Source organism: Bos javanicus, chromosome 3 (assembly GCF_032452875.1).
Source record: "Bos javanicus breed banteng chromosome 3, ARS-OSU_banteng_1.0, whole genome shotgun sequence".
In the NCBI taxonomy this organism is placed as follows: Eukaryota; Metazoa; Chordata; class Mammalia; order Artiodactyla; family Bovidae; genus Bos; species Bos javanicus.
In genome coordinates, this window is record NC_083870.1 from 8525480 (window position 1) to 8551073 (window position 25594).

Here is a 25594-nt window from a genome sequence, read left to right on the forward strand (position 1 = left end):
CCAGATCGTGGTTAAAAAAAAAAATCATTACTAACATCCTTGGCTGAAATCTGAAAGTCAGTCTTTCCCTAAGGCTTCTAACTGGCTAATCTCCCAAATGCTGGATTCAAATCTGTCCTAAGATTTCACTTAGGACTCCTAAGATTTCAATGAGGAGCTGCCTTGAGGGTGGTGTCGTTTTGCTTTAACCGACCTGCCCTATATGCCCATTTTAGGCCCTTGCTTTTGCTTAAGTCTTTGGCGGTTCCGCCAGACTCATTTTCTGCTTCTCCTGGACACAACAGGGAACTCCCCACCCCAGGGGCCTTTCCAGCTCCTCTCTCCCAGCTTTGTTTTCCTTCTCCTCCCAGCTGCCACTCTGGGTCCTCAGCAGTCCGCATCTCACTTGAACATGCAGCCTGAACCTCACGTGCTCCTTAGCTGTTCTGCCACTTCTGTATCTCTTCCAGTTCCACCTAGTAGTCAGAGGTGTCTGACATGTCCATTGGCATCCCAAACATAGACCTGGGGGAGGACTCCTTCCTCCCCTGGTTAGCCTGAATCAAGCCCGTATTTTGGAGGAAGAAAAAAAAAAAAAACTTGGAGAGGGGAAAAGAGGGGAAGAAGAAGGAGAGAAGAGAGGAAGAAAATAAACCAATTTGTGCTTGTCTGACACACACTTGACACTCCAGGACAGCATCTTAAGTGGTGTATAATGACTCCATCTGGAGAAGGCAATGGCACCCCACTCCAGTAGTCTTGCCTGGAAAATCCCATGGACGGAGGAGCCTGGCAGGCTGCAGTCCATGGGGTCGCTAAGAGTCCGACACGACTGAGTGACTTCACTTTCACTTTTCACTTTCATGCATTGGAGAAGGAAATGGCAACCCACTCCAGTGATCTTGCCTGGAGAATTCCAGGGACGGGGGAGCCTGGTGGGGTGCCATCTATGGGGTCGCACAGAGTCAGACACGACTGAAGCGACTTAGCAGCAGCAGCAGCAGCAGCAGCAATGGCTCCATCAATGGTAAAAAGCTGAAAGGGTATTAAGATAAAGTGAAGGGCACACCTGTGAGAGAATTGTGAGAAATAGGGAGAAGGGCTACCAGGGCTTCTCCTTCTCTGGACCTGCTTTCCACCTGCTAATAATATACAGGGACAACCTCTGTCCAGGAGTAGGGGGAGGGGCTGATCATCCTGAAAGTCTCAGAATCCTGATGTGACCTATGACTTCAGTCTCCTCAGTTGGCTATTTCTGGCAAGCAAGGATCCCTGCAGCTCAGCTTTTCAGTCTCATATCTGTCCCAGCCCTAAATCTACACCCGCTTGTCTCAAACCTTCACAAAACTCTTAATCTGTCTTTACCCTTCCATAACCCCATCTTCTTCCCCTGGAACCATCTCTGGTTCTCAGCATTGTCCAGTCACACAGAAAGCCAACAATTGGACCCTAGGGGTCTTAGTCACACTGTCAGGACTCTCAATTTCCTCTACCTACATCTCCCAGGCTGTCCTATCCTTCTGGCGGTCTCTCTGGCTCTTCCTTTTTTGTCCTCTGACCTTTCTACATTTTTCCCACAGCTCATTCTGGCTAGTTGATTTCCTGTCCCCATGCCTTCTTGGCCCCACTGACTCTTTGCTCAGCTCAGCCAGAATAAGGACGTGGGCAAACGTAAGGCCAGAGGAATGACCAGGACCAGAGACTTCAAGAGGCCAGATCTTGAGTCGTGATTGAGACGTGAGTTGAAAGGAGTTTGAGAGAAAAGCAGAACTGTAAGCAGACTTGGGGTGGAGGGGAGTGAACATCAGGTGAGTTAGAGAATGATGGAGCAGTGGGATGAGGATGGGGAAGAACCTGAGCCATGGTGATACTGAGTAGGAAAGTATCAATGGGTCAATTGAGTGGTGGAAATTGAGGGTGGAAGAGGGAAATACCTGAGTGATCCCAACAGTGGGCAAGCAGGCATCCAGAAATGTCTCTTTAGGTCTTTCTGTCTGTTTCAGATTTTGTCTCAGCTTGTTGTCTCTTTGAATTACCCCTCTTCGATAACTTGTGAGTTTCTCCTTCCGTTTCTTTGTCTAAGTTTCAACCTGTATCACTGTGCCTTGAGGTCTCTCTCACCATTTCCACTTTGTGTTTTTCTCTCTGGATCTCTGTCTTTTGTCCCCCTGCCCTCTCTCTGCTGCTGAACAGAGCTGACCATCTGACTTTTCTGCAAGGAGCTCTGGAACCTTCTAGGAGTGACCAGGTTTCTCCCCTTTGGCTGTGTGCTAGAAATGTAGAAGCAGTTTGGGGTCCCTGGACACAGTCATAGGGACCTCATCATTGATCACTGATGAGGACCTAAGCGAGCTTCAATATATGGGGCCTGTTCAGGGAGTAGTATTTCTCCACAGAGGACCTTCGAGTGTGGAGGCCTGGGCCCAGGGAGAGAAGCTGGCTAGAATGGGGAGATTAGACTCTAGTCCTTCTTCCTCTGCCTCTCCATATAGCCCATGGACGAGTGCTTCCTGATCTCACTGGTTATGACAGGCAAGGGACTCTTGCACTGTTTCTTGATCCCCAGCCCTTCTTCTATGCCACTTTTAGAGTTGAAGGAAAAACTGAGGTTCAGCAGAAAGGCTTTAAGATGAGGCTGGAGGGCAGTAACTAGGGATTTCTTCACAGAAAGCCTCAAGCACATCTTGGAATGTGTGGTGGAAGATGCTCAGGAGGGAGTCAGGGGCATGCTCTAACTGGGCTTCCACTCTGAAGCTTCCACTTCCACTCTTCCTGCTTCTCCTGCAACTGGGACTTACCTCCTCCATCCTCAGCTCAAAAGCTCCCCGCCTGGCTATCTCTGGGACTGAAAACTGTTGCAGGACAGGCCCAAGTCTCTGAGTGCAGTGGGAGCAAGACTAAGAACTAGTCCTGCTGCGGTGGGACTTTGGGGGTGTCTCGGAACCTGAAGGACCCAGTCCCTGCTTTCCAGGACCAGGCAGAGCGAGAAGCGGGAGCAAGACTAAGAACTAGTCCTGCTGCAGTGGGGCTTTGGGGGTGTCTCGGAACCTGAAGGACCCAGTCCCTGCTTTCCAGGACCAGGCAGAGCGAGAACCAGGGCACTTAGACTAGGGTTCCTCCACAGCTGCATGGCATCCTGGCCTCTGACCAGGGCAGCGATGCCTGCCTGCTGAGAGTTGAGCATGGTTGTGGAAACAGGTGGAGCTGCAGGTCTGATGTAACTTTGGGTCCTGGTGTGGAGAGAAAGGGTTTCCGAGGTGGCACTAGTGGTAAAGAACCCAGCTGCCAATGCAGGAGATGTAAGGGTCATAGGTTTGATCCCTGGATTGGGAAGATCCCCTGGAGGAGGGCATGGCAACTCACTCCAGTATTCTTGCCTGGAGAACCCCACGGACAGAGGTGGGCTACAGTTCGTAGGGTCGCAAAGAGTCGGACACGACTGAAGTGACTTAGCACGCACGTGGGAAGGAGGGGATTCGAATTGAGGTGAGAGAGAGGTGAGTACTCCTGGATCATATAGAAGGAGGACTCTGCTAACAAATGTCATACTAAAATCCATCCTCCAATTACAGGAAACCCCAGATCCTACTGGTTCCCCTGATTCCTACCTCCTGCTCATGTCCTCTCAGCTTCTGCCCCTCTCATCTGATGACTGGCCTCTCCCCTCAGGCCCTTCCCTCCAGTCTCCCAGTCCTTTCAGGCTTCCTGGGTGTCATGATGTTTTTCTCCATCCACAGCCCCATATTCTGCTCTGCAGCTGTCCTGCCGCCCAGGGCCTGATCCTGGGGTGATGCTATATCTCAGGGCCTCAGAAGGCTTTCCCCTGGGGAAGCCAAGCCAGGTGGTGTCAGAAACCCAGGCTGATGGCTGGGAAGTGGCAGTCTCTTTGGTGCAGAGAGAAGCCACACCCTCAGTATCTAAGCTGGATACCTGGAGACAAGTTTGAGAAACTAAGAGGCCAGATATTACCTAAAGATGTCCTGGTGGTATAGGCTCTGCATGTGGGGCTAGTCCCTGGGGGCTGTCTACATGTTTTCTAACAGGTGGGCTCCCTGGAAGGAGCCTGGTTCTTTCTGTGGTTGGGGGTGGGGACAGGAATGGGGAAATGCAGGGAAGCACAGTTTGGGATCATCGCTAGAATCCATTCTCTCACTGAACTCTTTGGTCTCCACCTGAGCTTTGCCCTTTAAACCACTGCCATCTTCTCCTGCTCTTGTCAGCACTTGGAAGACTCTGATTTCCACAAGGGCTCCTACTCTTGTCCTTGGCCAGTCAGGACCTATTTCTAGAACCTTCTAAAAGTGCTAGTCCACCCAGAGACCAGGGCTTCCCCGGGGGCTCCATAGTAAAGAACCCACCTGCCACGCAGGAGATGTGGGTTCGATCGCTGGGTGAGGAAAAATGCCCTGGAGGAGGAAATGGCAACCCACTCCAGTATTCTTGCTTGGAAAATCCTATGGACAGGGGAGCCTGGCAAGCGACAGTCCATGGGGTGACAAGAGTCAGACATGACTGAGCGACTGGGCAGGAGTACCCAGAGACCACAGTGTCAAAGAATGAAGGCATCTCTCTCTTTACCCAAACTGTGGTCCCTGATTCTGTGATTATGTATTTACAGAAGCTTGGGGACGTCCTGGGATGAACGCAAGGAGGAGGGGGCTCTGCACGCATCATCCTACTGAGAAACAGGACCCAAATATGCCTTATGCTCAGCTACTTCCTCACTCAGCTTCAGGGCTTTTTAGGAACAAACAAATCCAGCCCCCTAAGCTCTAAGGGATGTTGTTGGGCAACAGGAAAGTGTGGTTGTTATTAGGCAACAGGAAAGGATGGGGCTGGGTACTGGGAAATCAATGGACTCGCAGGATAGCCAGATAGAACAGCACAGCGCATGGCAATGTTTAGAGGAAATCTCTTAGGAAGCAGGACGCCATCGTCCTGATACCAGGCACAGTGAAGCTCCAGCTGGAGGGGAGCAAAGGCACTTTTCAGAGGAGGAAAAGCTGCCAGAGTGTCGGGATCACTGTCCAGCCCTCTGTGGGTGAACAGAGTCCCAGGGAGGAGCAGGAAAAGGGATCCTGAAGCTTCTACTGGAAATAGCCTTGGTCCTGAGGGATGGAGTCACGTCCCCTATCAGTAATCTTCCACTACAGCCTCAGTCAACCCCCTGACACTTCTCTGTACAAACCGCAGAAATAGCTTAATACCACACAAAGAAACAAAGCTGTATAGAAATGGAATGTAGACATTTCGTCCACCCTCATGCTTCCAACTGGTTCTGCTCGGCTTTATTGTCTGCTTTTGTCTCTTGCAAAGCCCAAGGGTCTCCCTGCCAGCCTCTGACTCTTTGACCTGGGATCTCACCTCAGACAAACAGGATATTACTCACTAAGAGGCCCTCTCATCTCCTCCTTCCCCCAACCCATCCTCCTGATACCCTCCTGATAGCTGATGCCCCACCCCAGCCCCTCCCATCCTGACCCACTCCCTTCTTCCCCTGCTCACTCAGTCTGACCCTCACTCTCACTCTTCTTCTCCTCCACAGCACCCCACCCAGCCTTGGTCTTCCCTGACTCACCTCCAAGTCCCATTGACACAAACAAAAATTTCAGCACAACCCACTCCAACCGGTTTGGCTGAGGTGTGCGGCCTTCCGTGGAGACAGACACAGGTTACAAGCGGATGCTTGGACACATTAGACGATGAACATCTGAAGTTAGACACACACAGAAAGCCCTGGGCATGGACATACAGAGACGTGCAGGGAACGCGTGATGGAGGGGCCTGGCGTGTTATTATGCATCTGTCTCTCCTAACTGAGGGCACTTGAGGCAGGGACCACATGATTTACACATCTCTATCCTCTGCCTGCGGCCTGGCGTGAGGAGGTGCTCACTAAATGTCTGTTGAATGAACTCAGGCATGCAGGCATGCCTGCAGTGATGCCAGTAGAACAATACACATGCTGAGGAGGCCACCTTGACTTGAATTATTCCCATTCTTAGGGCCCAGAATGTGGGTGGGAGGAGGGTAGGTAGTGAGGCATGAGGAGAATGGGGATTCAATGAGGGAGAGAGAACAGAACTCAAGAGACCACACACTTGTTTGCAAAGTCTTCTCCAAAAAATATTCCCTTCTGGCCCCAACCCTGGAATTTGCCTGTTGCAAGCTTCATCCCAGAAGAGTGCAGGCAAGGCCTAAGAATGAGGGCGTGTTCCCCAAGAGCATGGCCCATGTGAAATATACAGGACTGAGGACACAGCAGGCAGAGGGACTTGGAGACAGATGCTTGTTGGAGGAGGAGGACACAGATCCCTACCTCCAGCAGAGTCCTGAAGTGACTTCCTGGCCCAGGTGCTCCCTTTCAGGCCCAGTGGTAGCCTTAGTCCTCCTTCTAAGGCCACCTCTGGTGTTTACTAGGACCTCAACATACCCATGAAAAAATATTTGGCGCAGCCTGGCCTTGACAGCCCTGGTAAGTCCAGCGGGAGCCCAGTGCTCCATATGACTGGAACTGCAGGTGAGTGATGGAGGGCCCTAGACATCTTGACCGGCCACACCATGGATGTACTGTGAATGGAAAAGGTGAAAGGGATATAGGGACTGGGTGCCCACTTTGTGATCATACTGCTTTCCCACCACTGTGCCTCAGTTTCTCCTGGGGTTTCCTGGACCAGGAGGGGTGAATCCGTGGGAAGGAAAGGAGCTCCTCTGAAATCGTGCGATAGGATCCGAAGTGTGATAATTATAATTATAACACAGGGTGCTCCTCCCTCTTATTCCCCCCCGGCTTTACCCCACCCCTGCCACTGTGGATCTCAAAGCAACATCGGGGTGGGGTTGCTCCCCTGGCACAGGTGAGTCCTGAAGAGGGGAAGGGGTTCACTCTGGCAGAGGTGGAGAGAAACAGGAGCTTTGGCATTCAGCCTGGTCCTCGTGGGAAATAGTTCTCTAAGAAGAGGTCACTGCCATGAACATTGTGAGATTTGGGATCTAGAGCCCCTGGAGTCATGGTCCAGAGTTGGGCTCATGGTCCGGAGGCAGGGTTAAAGTCTGGGTCACTGACCAGGTCCGGGAGAGTCAGGATTTCCACTCCGTACCTGACCACCTTTTCTATCCATAATGTCATGCCTTCAACAAAAGTGCATCCAGTCCCCGTTAAGTGCTGTGGACTGTGCTAGCATGGATGATTGAGCCAAGATTACAAAACAAGCCTGACTTTCCAGGAGTTCACAGACTACAGTTCTCATCCCGTCCCTCATTTAACACATTTGCTGAATCCTTGGCACACAGCAGGCTTCAATCGATGCTTCTTGAATTGAAGCTTACAATTTAGTTAAGGAGATAAGATGTGCACAAATTATGAGTACGCAAGCTATAATAAAGGGACTAGCAGAGGCTGAGGAAGAACAGAAGGGAGAAAGATTAATTTTAGGTGGGAGGAACTGAGAAGGCTTCATGGAAAATGTGGCATCTGAGGTCAGCTTTGAAAGATGAGTAAGATTTTGACAGATGGAATCAGGAGTGTGTATGTATGTGTGTGTGTAAAATATTCTACATGAAATGACCCCCACCCCTGCACCATGCTGTCCTTGACTCCTCCTGCCTGCCCCTCTCCAGACAAAAGGACCCTGCTGCAAGATTTTAACCTGTATATATTTCCTCCTCTCTCCTGTCTACCTGTATATATATATATATGTTTTAGCTCCAGTACGTCAATGATCTTGCACCTCCCCTTCCCTTAGTTTTCAGGGAGTTGAGTTTGCCCCATTCTCTGGCTATCCCAGATAGGTCAGTAAGGTTTCGTGTAACTTGGCAGTAACATTATAGGCAACATGGAAACAGATGGTCTGACCAGTAAGAGTATACTTATAGGAATACAAGGACAGAGTATTTGAAATCGATTGTCCTTGCAAAGCCCAGACATGTGGCTTTGTTCAGTAACCATGGGGTAAATGGTTAAAGCGACCCCAGAGGTGGTGGAAAGGAGCCCCTTTCCGCTCAGGTGGTGCTGGTGCAGTGTGGGGACTCCTGACCAGTAGTGAGAAGGTGTTGACGCTGATGGAGAGTCCTGCTAGGGAGGCCAGCAATCTGTGGGGTTAATGCTTTGGTCAATCCCTTGGCTTCTCTTATGTCGGTGGTGAGGCTTTGGGGAGGCGGTCACTTAAGTTCCTTCTGAGGGGTCTCTGGGGCTTTCCCGGTGGCTCAGACGGTAAAAACTGCCTGCAAGGCAGAAGACCTGGGTTTCATCCCTGAGTTGGGAAGACCCCCTGAAGAAGGGAATGGCTACCAGTATTCTTGCCTTTTATCTAATTCCCTACCTCAAAGGTAGAGATGTCTCATACTACCTAAGCTGTGTCCTCCAGCAAGCCCCTTCCCCACTCTGGGCCTCTGTTTTCTCATCTAGTGGATGAAGTATTTGGGCAGTACTGTCCTCTATTCTGGTCTTCTCCGATTCTGGCTCGAAAGCTGAGCCCCTCTGGGAAGCTGGGGAACTCAGCAAAACCCAAGGGAAGGCAGCAAGACTGGCCGGGGTGCAGGACTACTGGCTTGCTTTCCACCCACAAGGGCCTTGCCCTGGTTCCTCCTGGCCAGGTGCCTCCCTCTTTGAGCCACCCTGGGCCTTTCCTACCCCTCCCCCCACCTGGCCCCTCCCGTCACAGCCCCTTCTACACACTGCCAGGTAAAGCCTGCAGCTGATGATGGGATCCCACACCCCCCCAGGTCTTTCCCTTATTCCCTCCCTCTGTGGCGCCCATTAGCCAGCCCGAGCCGTGGGGGCGGCGGCTGCCTAGTCTCCGTGCCAGGCCCAGCCCCCGGAGACGCACCTGTTCTGACCTGCTGAGCAGGTTCCCAAGTTTCTGCCTTCGTTGTTGGCCACGGCGTGGGAAGCAGCTCTGGGGGAGCTCGGAGCTCCCGATCACGGCTTCTTGGGGGTAGCTACAGCTGAGTGGGTGCAAGGGGGCTGGGACCCCTAGCGGAGACCCCAGGGGGCAGGCAGGTGCGTCCCTGCCGGAGGACTCTGTAACTGCCTACCGTCTGGGTCGGTCCCTATCCAGCTCTCGAGCGGCTCCCAGGGAGACCTCGGTGGAACTTCAGAAACACTGGGCAGCTCTGCCTCCCGACCAATGCCTCTGTCCCTGGGAGCCGAGATGTGGGGTCCTGCGGCCTGGCTGCTGCTGCTGCTGCTCCTGGCGTCATTTACAGGTAGGACTTGCTTCAGGACCCTTGTTCCTGAGCCCAAGCCGACCAGGCACACACACACACACACACATCCACACGCATGTACACGCGTGCACACATACACATTCCCTTCCTGTACTCTGAGCTGAGGAATCGGCCTCCCTCTTGCCTCTCCAGCTGCTACCAGGGCCCTCAGGAGAGCCACTGGAGCTCTTCTGTTTCATGTCCCTTTCCAGCCCCAGGCCAGGTCTCTGGGTCTGGGCTCCCTGACCACCTTAGCCAAAAGGCTGGAGCTGCCTCTGAGGGAAGAGATGTGGTAATCCAGTACAGGTAGCCAGGGAGGTGGAACTGGTGGGGACCCTTTTGCCCCAGGGTTTCGTAGAGATTCCCTCACCTACCCCCTGGGCTTCAGAATTGCTGACTGGGGCTGCAGCTGACTCAGGGCTGAGCTGGTTTCCCCAGTCATCAGGGTGTAGGATGCCTGATGTCCAGAGAATGGACAGGGTCTTTCTCTCCCCTCCTCTCTCCATGATGGCCCAGAACACCAGTTCTGTGGCACCTGTTGGGGGACTGTCGGGGAGCTGGAAGCTCTTTTCACTCTGGCCCCCCGTCTCTGAGCACACTATGAGGGGTGCTATTCCAAAGTAAGACGGCTACTTCCATGAGTGGAAGTGGGGCACCTTCTAGAGAGGGCATGGTCCTCTTTTCTTTATCCCTCGTCCTATTTTCTCAACTAGATGTCTTGGATCACTCCCGTCTAGCACTATGTACAGAAGATTAGAAATTATAGGAACTTATAATCTTCAGAGTGGGGGAGAGAGTGTGTGTGTGTGTATCTGTAAGTGTGTGTATGCACAATGAAACCAGGGTAGGATACCTTAGGCTGTTCCCAAGGTAATGGACAACTGAGAAATCTTCCTGCTTAGAAAGACAGGGCCTCACCTACATACAACAGTTTGATTCCAAGTCCCAGGAGCAGTGGTGACGGAGCTGCAGTTGTCCAGCAGTGATTCTCCCTAACCTCCATCCCCACCTAAAGCTGTCAGGAGAAGAGTCAGACCTAGATGTGTGGATGGGTGGGGGCGGCTCTTGCTCTGATTTTCTAACAGAGGGGTCGTTGGCCCAGCCTCCAGCTGCAGGATACTGAGTTCTAAGCTCTGCCATCTCTCCCTCCCCTCCCCCCCCATCTTAATTCCCATCTTCCAGACAACTCTTCTCACTTGCTTAGGCCAACAGGGTGGGGCCTGGTTGCTGGGGCCAGGGCACTCAGCAGTCACTTTCCTGTAGGATCTACCCACACCTAAAGGATCTACCCACATCTAGAGAGTGGAGCCATGATGTCTCAGGACTCGGAAGGGATCAAAGAGAGCCAACTCCCTCAGGGAAGTTTCCAGGGAGAACTGAAAGAAATAGAAAGGCCAGCGAGATCTCAAGATTCCTCAGTGTTAGAAGCATAATGGGGGTTAGCGTCTTGGTCTTCCAACCCCTAAGTCATCGGAGCATAGCACCTCTGAGTGCTCACTAGGGAGAGCCAGGGCACTGGATGCTGGACACGTAACGCTTAGCAAGACATAGTCCCTGCCTTCTTTTTCCAGGACACAAAGCTGTTCTTTCTCAGAGAAGCCCATGGCAGGGACAGGAGACCCCTTATAGTTAGGGCATCACCCCAACCTTGTCTGGTGCCTGATGGATGGGTGCCGTGGCCAGGGAGGCAGCCTGGCTCCAGGGAAGCTGGCACCCAGGGAGCCACACTCAGCTGCTGTGACCTGCAGAGAGTGCTCTGCGGGCCAGAAGTCAGACCCCGGGTTCCCAGCCTGAGGAACAGGTGGGCCTACCTAACTGCCACCCCCATTCTGGCTCCCCTGTGGGCATCTCCTCAACGGCCCCCAGGAAACTGGAGTGTTCTTGTCTCTGAGAAAGCCTTGGACAGGAACCTTGGGAAATCAGGAGTTTTGGGTTCTGACCCCATTTCTGCAGTTAATTTGTTACACGACCTTGGGCCACTAAGAATCTAGACTTCAGGAGACCAAGAGGTAGGACCAGATGATCTATAAGGGCCTTCCAGCTCTGAGAGCCTGTGGCTGCGTGAACGTCCAGGCCCTGACTGAAGGAGGGTGCTGGGTGCTGGTAGAGGCAGTCCATCTGGCTATGGCGACAGAAGGGGGAAAGGTCCTGACCCCCTTTCTCAGCGGGGACCGGGGGTAGCTTTACCCTAGATACTGCCTTCCACCCTGCACTGCTGCAGATCTGTGTCCCACCAAGTCCTGGGTCATTAGTGCTCTGAGCCCCAGGGCCCTGCCCCACCCCTGTTAGGGAGAGGAGCCCAGGCTGGGGAGGCACCCCAACAACCACAGCTCTTTGTCTCTCCTTAATGGGATGAATTTCCGGGTGAGGTCTCCTCCCTTCTCCTTCCCATCTCCTGCCCTGGGGCTGAGGGACCCAAATCTGTAGATACCCTGCCAGTAGGGTCCTAGTTCCTAATCTTTGCGTCCAACTGAGCCCTGCAGGACCCCAGAGAACACAGGGTTCTCTGAATTCTGAAGTCTGGCCTCTGAGGGTTAGGATCAGCTTTCTGTCTGAAGTTAGTTTTCTAGAAAGGGAGGGACCCCATCCCTTTCTCTACTCCTATTTACAGAGGTGGGGGCAGGCCCTTTTCTGAAGGACCTACCCAAACCCCAGGGGAAGCCCAGAAAGGGAGGCAAGCAACCCTGCCCAAGGTGGGGAGCGCTAGGAGGATCCCAGGGAAGCCCTGTGGCCCCCAGTGACCTTAGTCCAACGCCAGTGTTTCAGGGAGCTGGGCCAAGGGGACCCCAGCCACAGAGATGGCAGTAAGAGATTCATAGTAGAGTCCACGGTCCCAGCCTCTAGACCTCAGCCTGGGGATCCTGGGGCCCTCCAAGCAGGATGAAGGGAGGTCAGCCACGGTGGGAGCAAGCCTAGTGAAGAGAGAATGCCTGGGCCTTCTGGACTCCCAAACTTGCCCTTCTGCTGACCAAAGTCTAGGCAGACAGAAGGGATGGGGTGGGGTGGGGAGCTGAGTCAGGAGGGAAGGGAGGAGAGAAGCCTAGGGGCTGAATCTGGGAACAGAATCTAAACTGAGAAGGTCAAGTTCAGAACTGGGGTCCAGCCACAGAGCTGGAGGAGGAGGGCTGTGCCTGAGGGGGAGGGGACAAGACCACTTTTTCACTGGACAGGGAGCCTCAGGCTTCAGATGCTTTCCCCACAGTTCTCAGGCCACCCCCCCCACACACCCCCTTGCCTTTAAAACTGGTTGGCTGTCCTGAGAGCTGGGTTGAGGCTGTGATTTGGGGTGGGGCAGAGCTGGCCACACTTGCAGAGGTGGGGGAGGGGTGGCTGGCTGGCAGGATTGGGGAGGGGGTTAGGATCCCAGGGGTTTGGGAGAAGTTGAATTCTGGGTCTCCCACCCACAGTGTGGCTGTTGTGGTGACTCAGCCAGGCTCAGACTCTGGCTCCGGGGGGTTTAGGGGACTTATCTGTGCTGGGAGCCGTGTCTGGGCCGGAGCCGGGGCTGCCTCAAGGCCCATCCTCCCCCATTGTTCTCACCTCCCTTTGTGATTGGTGTGGCCCCCCTCCCCAGACACTAATCTGTGGTGGGCGCTTTGCCCGGGTTGGGAAGCTCTCACTAAGCTGAGGGGCTTAGGACAATGGAGGGTAAGCAAGGGAGGTGGAGGAAGGCAGAGAGAGAATCTGCTGGTTTTCGAAGTTCCAAGGTCAAGGTTATGGGGCAGAGGGAAGGATGGAAGGAAAAAAAGTTGGGTTGTTTATATGAACGGTCCTGAATAAGGGGCTTCAGGGGTCCCTTCCCAGGTCCTTTCTTACCCCAAACTCACCCACACATTCCAGCTCTTTCTTGGGGAGGCTGCTGTTGTGGGGTGAGGAGAGGCAAGAGTTAACAAAGGAGAATGAGACCCTAGACAGCCCAGCCCGCTCCCCCTAGCCCCAGGTAGGATCCCCCTCCTCCTTCCCAGCAAACCTCCACCAGACAACCCTCACCCCAGGCCTGCAGCGAGAGCTGGTTTTTCTGGTGGCGGCAGCAGCAGAGACCTGACAGAGATTCCCAGGGAGAGGCCTCCTTGAGGGGCCAGAGGTACTGGGGGGGCCTGGGGCGTGACTGGAGGGGCTGAGAAAGGTGGGGGTCCTTCCAGTAGGAACCTGAGGAGCAAGGGTAGAGAGCTTTTGTTTTGTTCTGTGGGGTAGTCCTTGATGACAATTTCCCATCACCCCAGAGGGACAGTGACCTCATCTCTGGGTCCCTCTGCCTGAGATGAATCTGCCTCAAGTCTGGGGTGAGGAGGGGAGGGGTGCCTGGGCGACACTCCAGTGGGTGCAGAGACAAAGGCCCCGAGCCACACACCACTGACCAAAGGCAGCTGAGACAGACAACTATGCGGAAGCTAAGAGAAACCAACATGAAAATATTTACTATGTGTGCGCATTACAGACATGCCTTTTCAAGCCTTGCTCTGATGCTGACAAGCACACATGCACTCCTGAAGAGAAAAAGTGGACACATATATGTGGGAAACACCCCCAAGTTCATGCGAAGAGGCAGCCTCTCCTGCATGTGAACCAGAACTGAGACTCACCAGGCCCTCACCCAAAGACGGACACCAGACACATAGAGCTCACACTGCCTCCCTTCCTCCTCCTCCTAGACCCACCTCCAGGACCCCACTGTGTGCCCCTAGATGCCCCCAGATCTAGATGCCCCTAGATGCAGCGTGGATGCTGACGGAGAAAGCCTCTGCAGAAAGGAAGCCACCTGCCCGAGAGATGCAGGAGAGCTGCCACTGCCAGCCTCAGTCTCCCCTCCGGAGATCAGAGGCCAGGCCTCACGCAGAGAGGAGAGCTGGGGCACAGGGTAGGGAGAAGGCAGCCAGCCCAGGCCGGGAACGGAGGGCCTGTCTGGGAGCAGGTGGGGTACACAGAGGGCAGGGCCCCAAAGAGGCCCGTGGGGGCCTGGCCAGGGGTGGGGGAGGACCAGGGCAGGGATCCCGTCCGGCCAGTCGGGCCTGTTCTCTGCCTTGCGCAAGGTGGTGGCTGGTGGCGGCTGTGGCTAGGCTGGCTGTGCAGCAGCGGCTGAATCACCAAGGCTCCTGACCAGCGTCCTGGTGCTCCCAGGAGGAGGGGAGGGGAGGGTCAGAGGGAGGGGCGCTCAGCCAGCAGAGTCCACCAGCCTCAGCAAACAGTCTGCAGCAGAAGGGTCCGTGGGCTTGGCCTGGCCACTACATGCCCGCAGGGTGACCTCACCAGGCAGGCGGTGTGTCTCCTTTGCTCTGGTGACATCATCATGCTGACGCCGGGCGGGCACTGGGTGGGGGAGAGAAGGAGGAGGCAGTGCTGGTCTGCCCTACCCTGGGAGTCTCAGCTTCTGGGTCTGCCTACTGGGCCCAAGTTCTCTTGTCCTTCTCTTGCAGCCTGTGTGTGTGTGTGTGTGTGTGTGTGTAAGTGAAGGAGGGTGTTGCTCAAGCTGAGATGCTCCCAGTAAATAGTGAATTTAGGACAATGGAGAGATGTGGGAGAGACCCAGAAGGGACTTTCCAGTTTTACTGGGTTCCTCATCCTGCAAAGTTTGGGTTTATCACTTGGTATCATGGGGATCATGGAGCCATAGGTAGGGATGTGGAGGATCGGACTCAGACATGTGCTAGGGACTCGATGCATGTTGTACGCTAAGAAGGTATTTTTGGTGGGGAAATGTGATTAGCGGTGGGGAGGGGCTAGTTGCTTGACAAGTATAGGAATGAGGATGCCATCTGACATTGTTCCAGGAGTAGGCTTTGGAAGGGTTTGAGTGTCTCCTAGTGGAGCAGGGCTTGGATTCCCTGTGACCTTGTGACCTGCATGGACATTGGGATTAGAAGCAGGGGAAGTACCAGGAAGCCCCAATCTCAAGCCCACCTTCAGCCCTTCCTTGGCAGCCCTGCTCCCTCTGGTGCCAGGAGGAGGTGCCTGGGAGGGGTGACAGGTGGTTAGCTGGACTCCTTGGCTGGGCTGGGTGGGACCAACATCAGCTTGGGCAGGTCAGGGCCCTGGTATCTGGCCCTTCAGGTCTGTCCCGTCCCATTCGGGCCCTCCCAGCTCCCTACAGCACCCTCCCTCCCTCTTCCCGTTTGCAGGGCCGTGGGACCCTTCCTCTGTCCCATGCTCTGCCTCACTGGGACCCTCTGGCCACTCTAGTGGGGCTTCATTTTCTCCCCCCATGTCTGATTCCCTCCACCCTCTACTTTCACCCTAGGTCCAGTCTGGAGGTACTCCCTTTGGCAGAGAACCCAGCTAGCTAGCCTATTGTGTCTCCACCCTAAGGTTGCCATGCTAAACCCCTCCCTGCCCAACCCAACCAAAGACTGCACATTCCTCCTCATTCTACCCTTTCCTTCTTCCGCCTGTCTCTCACATTCATTCATTCATCCACTCATCCACTCATTCAGTCAGTCAATAAATAATAATTGAGTACCAGTTATATGCCAGGAATGCAGACCACTGAGCACTGAATCAGAAGCCATGTTTGCATATGTGATGTGAGATCCAGTTTATACCCTTGAGGTTCTCAGGCTGGTGGAAGAGGCAGACGAGAAAACAGCAAATACAATCTGTGGTATCAACAAATGCAGTCAGTCTGTAATGGGTCAACGCAGGATGCTAGAGAGAGAACGGAGAAAGGGCAATCACCCGGCCTCAGGTGGGGGTGGGGGAAGGGAGGACTCCGGGAGGAAGTGATGTCTAAGCAGAGTCTTTAAGGATGAGTAGGAGTCACCCAGACGGTGATGAGTAGGAGCTACCAGACATAGGGAGGAGGGTGTTCCAGGCAGGATCACAGCATGAGCAAGGTGAAGGCCAGCAGGCTGTGTGAAGTGCTGGCCAGAGGCAGGAGCTTGGAACTTTGGGGAATTACTGGACATGGATCCCCAAGCAAGGCGCTCTCACCATTCCAGAGAGCCTTCATTCTGCCCGCAGCCCTCTGCCCCCAGCCCTGTTTCATGCACTTTATTCCACAACTTCAAATCTCCTTCTTCCCAGCCTCGAGCTTCTCTGGCCCTACCTCCCTCATAAGTTACTCATTCCAGAAACCTAGGAGTTGTCTTTGAGCCTTTCCTCTTTCTGGTCAGTGAGCAAGCCCTGCTGAGCTTCTCCTGGAACTGTCCCCTCCTCTTGGCAGCACCGTGCAGGATGCCAGCAGGGTCCTAATGTGTCTCCTGCCCTCAGTCTCTCTTTCCAGTCGGGGGGCACACGACCACTGGCTTAATGCTCTAGTGACTCCGTATTTCCCCTGGCCAAATCTGAATTCCTTTGCCTGGTGTGGAAGGTCCTGGCTGATTTTGCTGTGACCAGATGTCCCACTCCCACTCAACACACACGCCTTGCCTTAGTGTGTCCTCTCCTCTTGGCTTCCTGAACCAGCCAGACTCTCCACCTCGCTGGGGTTTGCCCACCTTGGGCCCTTACCTGGGATCCCTTTCCAGTTCTCACCCCTCCTGATTCTACCCACCTCATGCATGAGGCCCTCCTACCTGAATCAGGACCACTGTGACTAGCCTATCCCATAACTAACCTGCAACACACCACTAACCACTAAATAAGAAACCGTCACACATATTTCCATAGATGTTTCCATACATATCTCTTCCCCAGAAGAACTCAGATTCTTTAAGTGCAGGACATGCATCCTTCTTTGCTGATAAGGCTACATGATAGATCTCCCTGAGGGCTTCATACTGTTCCTTATCAATGCACATAACACTCACCTTTCAACCCTGGTCCCCACCTCCAGTCCTCTGCTTCTGGTTCATGGTTCTAACCCTGTTATGTATCTGTCCTGACCTCTTCCCTCTGGGCCTCTGACCCGGGGCCTTTCTACCTTCAGTGACTTGCTCATTCCTGTCTCTGAGTCTTGGTTCATGCCATTCCTCCCACATAGCATACCTTCTTCTCTCTGGGAACCCAGGTCTCTCATCCTCTTATCTTCAAACCATGAAAAGAATGTTCCAAAGTGCCTGTTGGGATGGACCCTTCCTACACCACGTGCCTCATCCCAGACACCAACTCTTCTCGACCCTTGCCTTGGCTCCTGGTCACTCTCTGAAAGCACTCTCTTTCCCTCTCTTGGTAGGTTAAGCCTTCTGTGAAAGTCTGTCCATGCCTTCCAGGTCTTTGTGGCATAAAATGCATCTCCCTGAGCTCCCAGAGGGCAGAGGCTGGGTCTCTTCTCCTGTTATAGCTGCCCACCTTACAACTGCTCAGGATAGGATCCAGGGCTGAGAGAGGGTGTGACTCTTCCATATACCATCTGTGTGGCCTTAGGCAAGTCACTTCCTCTCTCTGGGTCTCAGTTTCCTCATCTGTTAAAGGGCGATAATAACACCTACCTCTTGGGAATGGTTTGTGGATCTAATGAGGTAATGGACAGAACGCGCTTTGCAAGCATAAAATGCTCCAGGAGTTCTGGGCTGCTTTTGCTGACATTATCATTATGAATAAGTGTTCCCCAGCTCTGGCAGCGCCCCTAATCCTGGCTGCTTCTGTCTGCCCTCTGCAGGTCAGCGCCTTGCTGGTGAGCTGGAGACCTCGGACCTGGTGACGGTGGTGTTGGGCCAGGATGCCAAGCTGCCCTGCTTCTACCGAGGGGATCCGGGCGAGCAGGTGGAGCAGGTGGCATGGGCTCGCGTGGATGCGGGCGAGGGTGGCCGGGAACTGGCACTGCTGAACTCCAAATACGGGCTGCACGTGAGCTCAGCCTACGAGGGCCGCGTGGAACAGCCGCCGCCCCCACGGAACCCCCTGGATGGTGCGGTACTGCTGCGCAATGCGGTGCAGGCTGACGAAGGCGAGTACGAGTGTCGCGTCAGCACCTTCCCTGCTGGAAGCTTCCAGGCGCGGCTGCGGCTCCGCGTTTTGGGTAAGTGAGGCCAGTTGCCAGAGACGCCAGAACCTCAGGCCCTGGGTCTTGGAGGGCAGAGCCAGAGGCAGGGGGATGCAGAGATGAATGGGGTGGGGTCGAAACAGGAAGAGGTGGGGTCCTGTGGGACTGAGAGAGCTTCATTTAGCCCATCCACCCCCACCCCAATCCAGAGATTGTTTTCAGGTGACCCCAAAAGCTTGATATGGCTTGATCAGCCTTGGGGAAGAATCCATTTATTAGGCTGGTCTTCCTTCTATGGACCTGAAATCTCCCTCTTGGTTACTCTCACCCTCTGCAGCGAGATGACACAGCCTTCTCTCTTCTGCACAACAAACAGCCTCTCCACTAGATGTGGAGCTCTGTCATGCCTCACTCAAATCTCTTCTTCAAGCTAAATTTACTAGTTTCTGCAACAGTTCTACCAGACACACTCATTCAGAGCCTCCCTCATCCTCCTGGGCTCCATTTAAAATACTGGGCCTAGACATGGACACACAGGCCCAGCTCTGCCCAGAGTGGCTGTGCATGACCAGTGGGGCTCATGCCTTCCCTGATCCTGACCTTCAGGGATCCACAATTGCCTTGTAAACCACCTCTTGGCACTGTGGACTCTCATGGTCAACGGATGCCCTGGACTTATGGTCAAGTCAAGTCTTTTCCATTCTGGGCTTGAACTGTTAATGTTATGAAGATAAAAATAAAGACCTTCATAGCTTTCCTTTATCCACATGAAATTTAGTAATACCAGCCATAGTAAAAAAACCTGAGTGTGAATCTTGGCTTCACCACCCCATAGCTAATGATCTGGACTGAATCATTTAACCTCCCTGAGCTTCAGTTTCTTCAGCTATGAAATAAGGATAATAATACATACTTCATGTTTGTTGACAGGATTAAAAGAAATAACGTTTGTAAAGTGTTGCGCACAGTACTGGGCACATAGTCAGTGCTTTAAAAATAGTGGCTATTACTATTATTATAATATAGATGTTATCTTGTTAGTTTTTAAATTACCTCATTATTTTTATTAAAAAAATGACCCATACTCATTGTAAATAATTCAAACAGTGGAGAAAGGTACAAAGTCAGTTGAAATTCTACCCCTCATTTGACATCTCTGTTGATAATATAAAAGAAGAAAAAACTAGACTGAACTGGGATGGGGTGGGGCCTCCTAACCGGGGTTGTGAAGATGATGATCTCCACCTCCCCTTATCTGCAGTGCCTCCCTTGCCCTCGCTGAATCCTGGTCCGCCTCTAGAAGAGGGCCAGGGCCTGACACTGGCAGCCTCCTGCACGGCAGAGGGCAGCCCGGCCCCCAGCGTTACCTGGGACACAGAAGTCAAGGGTACAGCATCCCACCGCTCCTTCACACACTCCCGCTCAGCTGCCGTCACTTCAGAATTCCATCTGGTGCCCAGCCGCAGCATGAATGGACAGCCACTTACCTGCGTGGTATCCCACCCTGGCCTGCTCCAGGACCAACGGATCACCCACATCCTCCAAGTGGCCTGTGAGTACTTGGGTAGGGCACCCCCATGGGCTCCAGGAAGATGGGTGAGATCCTGAGAGACCCTGAGGCCCGCCAGTCTGGCCAGCCTGGATCCTACAGGGCATGCTGTGTGGCCAAGAGAGCACCAGTCCAAGGTGTAACACCTGGAGCCCATCCCAGATGACCTTGGCAAATCACTCCCTGACCTTCAGAGTCCTCCTGCTTACAAAGGAGCTTGCCCTGTTTTACAGGTTTCAGGGAGGTCAGATATAAATATGGAATTGAAAGAATTTTGTGAAATAGTTTAGGATTTGAAGACAGATGGACTTGGAATGCACCCTAGTTCTGCTATTTACCAGCTGTTATTCAGTCAAGATTCATTTTCTTCGTTAGCAGAAGGAGAGTAATTATATCAACTTTACAGGGTCCTGATGGGAATTAGAAACCACAAATGCAAAGCCTCTCACACGGCGCTTAGTGTATGGATGGTGCCAGGTCAATGGCAGATGTTGTTTTCCTGGCATTAGACTTCACGCCTCTGTGAGGGATGGTACTGGTTTCTACTCATACTAACATAGCATTTGGCACAAAGTAGGTCCTCAACATATGTTTGTTAAAGAGATGAACGAGCTGGAAATTCCCTGGTGGTCCAGTGGTTAGGACTGCACTATTTCCTTGCCGAGGACCTGGGTTTGATCCTTGATCTGGGAAAGTAAGATCCCACAAGCTGTGCTGCACAGTCAGGGAAAATAAAAAAGAAATGAAGGAACTAGGAGGATGGTTAAACCTTTGAAGAATCAGGGAGGGGTTTTGCTGAGCACCTGTTCTGTGACTGGCACTATGCTAGGGCCCACAGGGGATTCAAAAGGTGTTGCCACGCTGCTATGCAGAGGAACGTATAGGCTCGCTGCACAGGTAAACCAGCGTGGACTCTGAACTCAGGGGACGGAGCTGTCAGCAGAGTGGGGCTGGGCTAGGTTGGGCCACAGATGGGAAGGACAGGGAAGGGCAGGGAGAGGCCATTCCAGGCAGGGTGAGGCCTGGGGCCGGGGGTCTTCGAGGAAGAGCATCACTCCCATTCTCTCTCCTCCCACCTTTCATTCCAGTCCTTGCGGAAGCCTCTGTGAGGGGCCTTGAAGACCGAAAGCTGTGGCAGGTTGGCAGAGAAGGGGCTATGCTCAAGTGCTTGAGTGAAGGGCAGCCCCCACCCTCGTACAACTGGACACGGTAAGGGCCAAGCTTGAGACTGGGATCCTTCCCTCGGGAACAACACGTACTCATCACAAACTGGGGCAATATACTCTGAGACCCAAATAAATTGGGTCACATGTTCAGACCAATACAAGAATACGCATGGTCACCAAACATTATTATTGGCTTACACCAGGGAGTGTGGGATACATGGCAATGCGTAGGGAGTTAGCTAATAAGTGCTTGGCTTTTTCCCTTAACTTTAAAATTATGGAATATAATACAGTATTTAAATGTTAACACTTTTTATGTAAGTGCCTCAAGTGGATAAGACAAAAAGATACAGCTGACTGTGACTGTTGTTAAAGCACCACTTTTATAACCGCACATTGCCAGCACCTTAGAAGCACCCTCCCATCTCTGCTAGTTCCCTGGCTTTTTTCCAGGGTCTGAGATGTCCAGAGAATCAGGGAGGGGGTCAGGGGAACATGTGTGTGAGCCCATGACAGGCATGCTCTCACATATGAGCGGATGAGCCATGTATGTGGCCTTGTGCCTGGGGCTCTGTTCATGTACCCTACCATGCGATGTCAGGGGTATGGGGGCATGCAGTCACGTTTTTCCAAGTGCATCTGAGCCCAAATAGGAATGGAAAGTCCTGTCGTACGGACTTTATGCCATGTGGACCTGGTGCTCAGTGCTGAGTGACGTGATGCCCACAGGAGCATGTGAGATGGTGTGCGTGTGGATCTTCCCCGAGTGCGTGTGGGGGTGCCCAGGTCAGGCTGGGCGGCAGGGAGAAGGGGCCTCTGCCTAGACCTGCCTAGAGGAGGGAGGGGCACCGTGGGAACAGCCGGTGGCTCTGGGTGACGTCATGGGGGAGGGAGGTGGAGAGCTGCCTGGGCACGTTGGATGTGGCAGCCTCAGCCCGCCCATCAGCTTCCCTGTCCTCCAGGCTGGACGGGCCTCTGCCCAGTGGGGTACGAGCAGAAGGAGACACCCTGGGCTTCCCCACACTGACCCCTGAGCACAGTGGCACATACGTCTGCCGTGTCAGCAATGCACTCTCCTCAAGGGATTCTCAGGTGGTGGTGGATGTTCTTGGTAAGCACGGGGGCAAAGGCTGGGACCTGGGCCAGGGGCCTGGTGGGGTCAACGGGAAGCAAGACAGAGTGAACTGGGAGAGTGTTTATTTGGAGGGGTCGGGACTGTGTGTATTTCTCAGAGGTCAGGCTGAGGGGGTGGTCTGGGATGTGTCTCGAGCGGACAGGGTGGGGGCGGGCCGGAGATCTGGACGTCTGCCTTAGAGCGCGGCCTGCCCCCAGCAGACCCCGAGGACGCCCCCGGGAAGCAGGTGGACCTCGTGTCGGCCTCCGTGGTGGTGGTGGGCGTGATCGCCGCGCTCTTGTTCTGCCTTCTCGTGGTGGTCGTGGTGCTCATGTCCCGATACCATCGGCGCAAGGCCCAGCAGATGACCCAGAAATAGTGAGTACTGGCCCCTCCCGGGCGGGTGAGGTCAGCGGGGAGCAGAGAGGAGACAAGCAGGAGGTGGGCCAGGACTGAGGAGCGAGAGGAGGAGCTTGTGGACCAGAGGTAGGCAGAGTCTCCTGGGAGGTGAGAAAGACCTGGGGGCCTGGACCGCAGCTGGGTGAGGGGAGCCACGCTGCCCGAGTGAGGGCAGATCCACATGCGAGGGTGTCACACGCACGGGCACATACACGGCACCAGGCACACACACTCTGCAGCCACACCGCCACCTGCAGCCACGCGCTCACACTTGCAGGGACGGCCCAGTGCCCACACCCTCCAGCCCCAGCTCATAGAGGCGCCGCCAGCCTAGGTTGGCCTTGGGAGGCTACCACTACCCTCAGCTCCTGACGAGGGGGTGTCTTCCCAGTGAGGAGGAGCTGACCCTGACCAGGGAGAACTCCATCCGGAGGCTGCATTCCCATCACTCGGATCCCAGAAACCAGGTGTGTGCGCCAGGGTCGCGGGTGTTCGTGGGGCTGGGGCCCCTCTGCAGGTCAGAAGCGTAGGAGGGTTGCACTGGGGGGAAGTGGCGGGGTGGGCAGCGCTTCTTTGGGTCTGCTGGCTCACTTAGAAAGCCCTCTTCATCACTGGCCTCGAGGTCGCTCTGGGAAGCCATGGTTAGCACTGGTGTCAGGGTGGGGTCAAGGTCAGGGTGGGGGAATGAGGATGTCTGTGGGGCGGGGGAAGGTGACTAGGGAGGCGCCTGAGCCCCGTCCTGACTCCTCCCCGTGTCCGGGCCCTGCAGCCGGAGGAGAGTGTAGGGCTGAGAGCCGAGGGCCACCCCGATAGTCTCAAGGACAACAGTAGCTGCTCTGTGATGGTGAGGCCCCCGGCCCCACCGGTGTCCCCAGCACTCTGCTCAGGCCCCTCTCCCGGCCCCCGATGTGGTGCGTCAGCAGCCCCTCCACCAGCCCCCTTGCTGAGACTCACGCTGCCCGCCTGCCTCCCCCCACACCCCCAGCTATGCCCTTACGCCTTCGTTCTCTAGTTGCCCCTTCCCCACACCTAACATTCACTCCTGTCCATCGCTGAGCCGCTGAGCAACCGTAACCCCTGCTTGTGCCTGACCTCTGGCCCCACCGTGCCCCAGCCAGCCCCCTTACGCGTGGCCACCCGGCCCAGGCTCCTGACTCGCCCCCTGCCCTTGGTCTCCAGAGTGAAGAGCCGGAGGGCCGCAGTTACTCCACGCTGACCACAGTGAGGGAGATTGAAACGCAGACCGAGCTGCCGTCTCCAGGCCCTGGACGGGCAGAGGAGGAGGAGGATCGGGATGAAGGCATCAAGCAGGCCATGAACCATTTTGTTCAGGAGAACGGGACCCTGCGGGCCAAGCCCACTGGCAATGGCATCTACATCAACGGGCGGGGGCATCTGGTCTGACCCAGGCTTGCCTCCGTCCCCTAAGCCTGGCTCCCTCTGCTGACAGGGAAGCCTTCAGCTCATCCCCAGGGGGGCCTCCCTACACACTCTTTTCTTGAGGAAGATGCTCCCCACCCCACTGACTGCTTGATCTCCAGTCCTTCCAGTCCTTCCGTTGGAAAATGGAAGGGCTCTGCTGGTTGAGTCCCTCCCACAGTGTGTGCAGGTCGCTGTGTGTGCATGTGTCCTTGTTTGAGTGTGTGCTGCGTGTGTGTGCAGGGGTGACTGTGCCCGTGGTGTGCGTCATGCTGTCACAAGTGAGCTGTGGTACGTGTGTCACCCAGTTCGGTGGCAATATGGGGGGTACGTCACGGGGATGGGCTTGTGTGTCGTGTGGCCGTGGGACCTTTGCCTGTAAAATGCAGGTGTTTTCCTCAGACCCCAGAGCAGTATTAATGATGCAGAGGTTCGAGGCGGGAGGTGGAGACTTTGGCCAGACCCAGGTGTGCGGGCATAGCTGGAGCTGGAATCTGGCCTCCTGAGTTGGGGAGCAGGGCTCCCACCACTTGGGACCCGCTGGGGCAAGTGTGAAGCGGTGGCCGGGGTTCGCCGGAAGCTCAAACTGCCCTCTGGTGGTCTCTAGCCCTGTTGCATGTACATATTTTCTGTAAATAAGCCTGCACAGGGGAGCTTCTTTAAGGAATATTGCCCCAAACTCATTAAGAGAAAAGACTTTTTAAAAAACTTTGGACTCATCTGGATGTTTATCGTTACAAGGATTGCTTAAAGAGTCATCAGCCTACATAGGAATCCAGCGAAGCTAGACCTTGCTCGGCCTGACCCCGGGAGGTTAATTCCTATGGTTCAAGGTGCTCCTTCTGAGTCATCTTAGTCTGGACAGCCTTCTGGGAGGGAGACTAAGATCTGATGGAGTTTGGAGGCGCGTGTGCCCCACAGTTACTGGTAACGGGAGGACAAGTAAGGTCCTTGGCCCTAGCGGTTCCTCGGCTCTTCCTCTAGGCTCATGGTTTCTTAGTTGCGCGCACAGGTGTTTGTGGTCCCGTGGTGAGGGGGTCACTAGGACTTGGTGACAAGGGCTCCTGGTTTAGTCATGGTGTAGGGGACAGAGAATAGTGATAATAGAACCAGGGAGGGTGGGAGTTCAAGTGAGGTGAAGGAGCTACTGGCAGCAAGAATATCCCCTTTTCCCCAGGGGTCTCCGGGTCACTAACTTGGGGCTCTTCCAGCAGTTTCGCTGGGTGGGGGCTGGGATTAGATGAGGTCCCTTTTTGCCTGCCTGATCCAAATACATTCAACCAGGATACCTAGATTTAGTGCCAAACCCTGTTCAGCCTGAACTCTGCTGGATTTCTGACCAAAGGAGGGTCTCTCATCCCCTGCTCTCCAGCCACCCAGGACTTTGCATGTGGAACCTGAAGATAATGGAATTCTAGTATGTACATTTTGTGTAAATATGTGCATAGTTGTACATAAATGATATTCTGTTTTTAAATAAACAGATAAAACCTGTTCTTTCTGGTTCCTGTCTTGCTCCCTGAATGGTGTAAATCCTGAATACTGAATACTCTTCTGTCTCAGCACATCTTCCCTGTGCTTCCAAGTTGGGGAGGAGCTAGGATGCCTGCAACTGGGAGGGACAGGGGGAGAGGAATGGTCTTCACCAGACCTTGAGCCATCTCTGAGAGTCCCCAGGTAGGACAGTGGAAAGGAAGACCCCTTCCAGGATAGGCAGTAATTCACTTGGGCAGTATTTTATATCTTATCTTTTACTGGAATCTTACTACAACAGGCCTGGAAAGTAAAAAGCAGTTTAAAATGTTTATGGTCAAAGAACCCAAAACTCAGATGGGTTCCACAGGATATTAGAGTTGGAAGGATTTAAAGGTCATCTTAGTCTACTCTTCATTTTTTCATATGTG

The 25594-nt window shown here is 54.0% G+C and overlaps 1 protein-coding gene across 4 annotated transcripts; it reads left to right on the plus strand.

Annotated features, from left to right (window-relative positions):
* On the plus strand, positions 1-25185 carry NECTIN4 (nectin cell adhesion molecule 4). 4 transcript variants are annotated; one of them, XM_061400741.1, is made up of 10 exons: positions 7682-8915; positions 9039-9186; positions 17720-18079; positions 19305-19595; positions 20681-20801; positions 21721-21869; positions 22094-22250; positions 22663-22738; positions 23041-23115; positions 23451-25185. In XM_061400741.1, exons 2-10 carry the CDS (start codon positions 9108-9110, stop codon positions 23673-23675), a joined length of 1533 nt encoding a protein of 510 aa, XP_061256725.1. In that variant the 5' UTR covers positions 7682-8915; positions 9039-9107; the 3' UTR covers positions 23676-25185. The 4 variants fall into 4 exon arrangements, with proteins under 4 accessions (XP_061256744.1, XP_061256734.1, XP_061256725.1 ...); XM_061400760.1 differs by having other exon boundaries at positions 1-9186; positions 23041-23182; positions 23451-23539; XM_061400731.1 differs by having other exon boundaries at positions 7683-9186.
* The last annotated feature ends 409 nt before the right edge of the window (positions 25186-25594 follow it).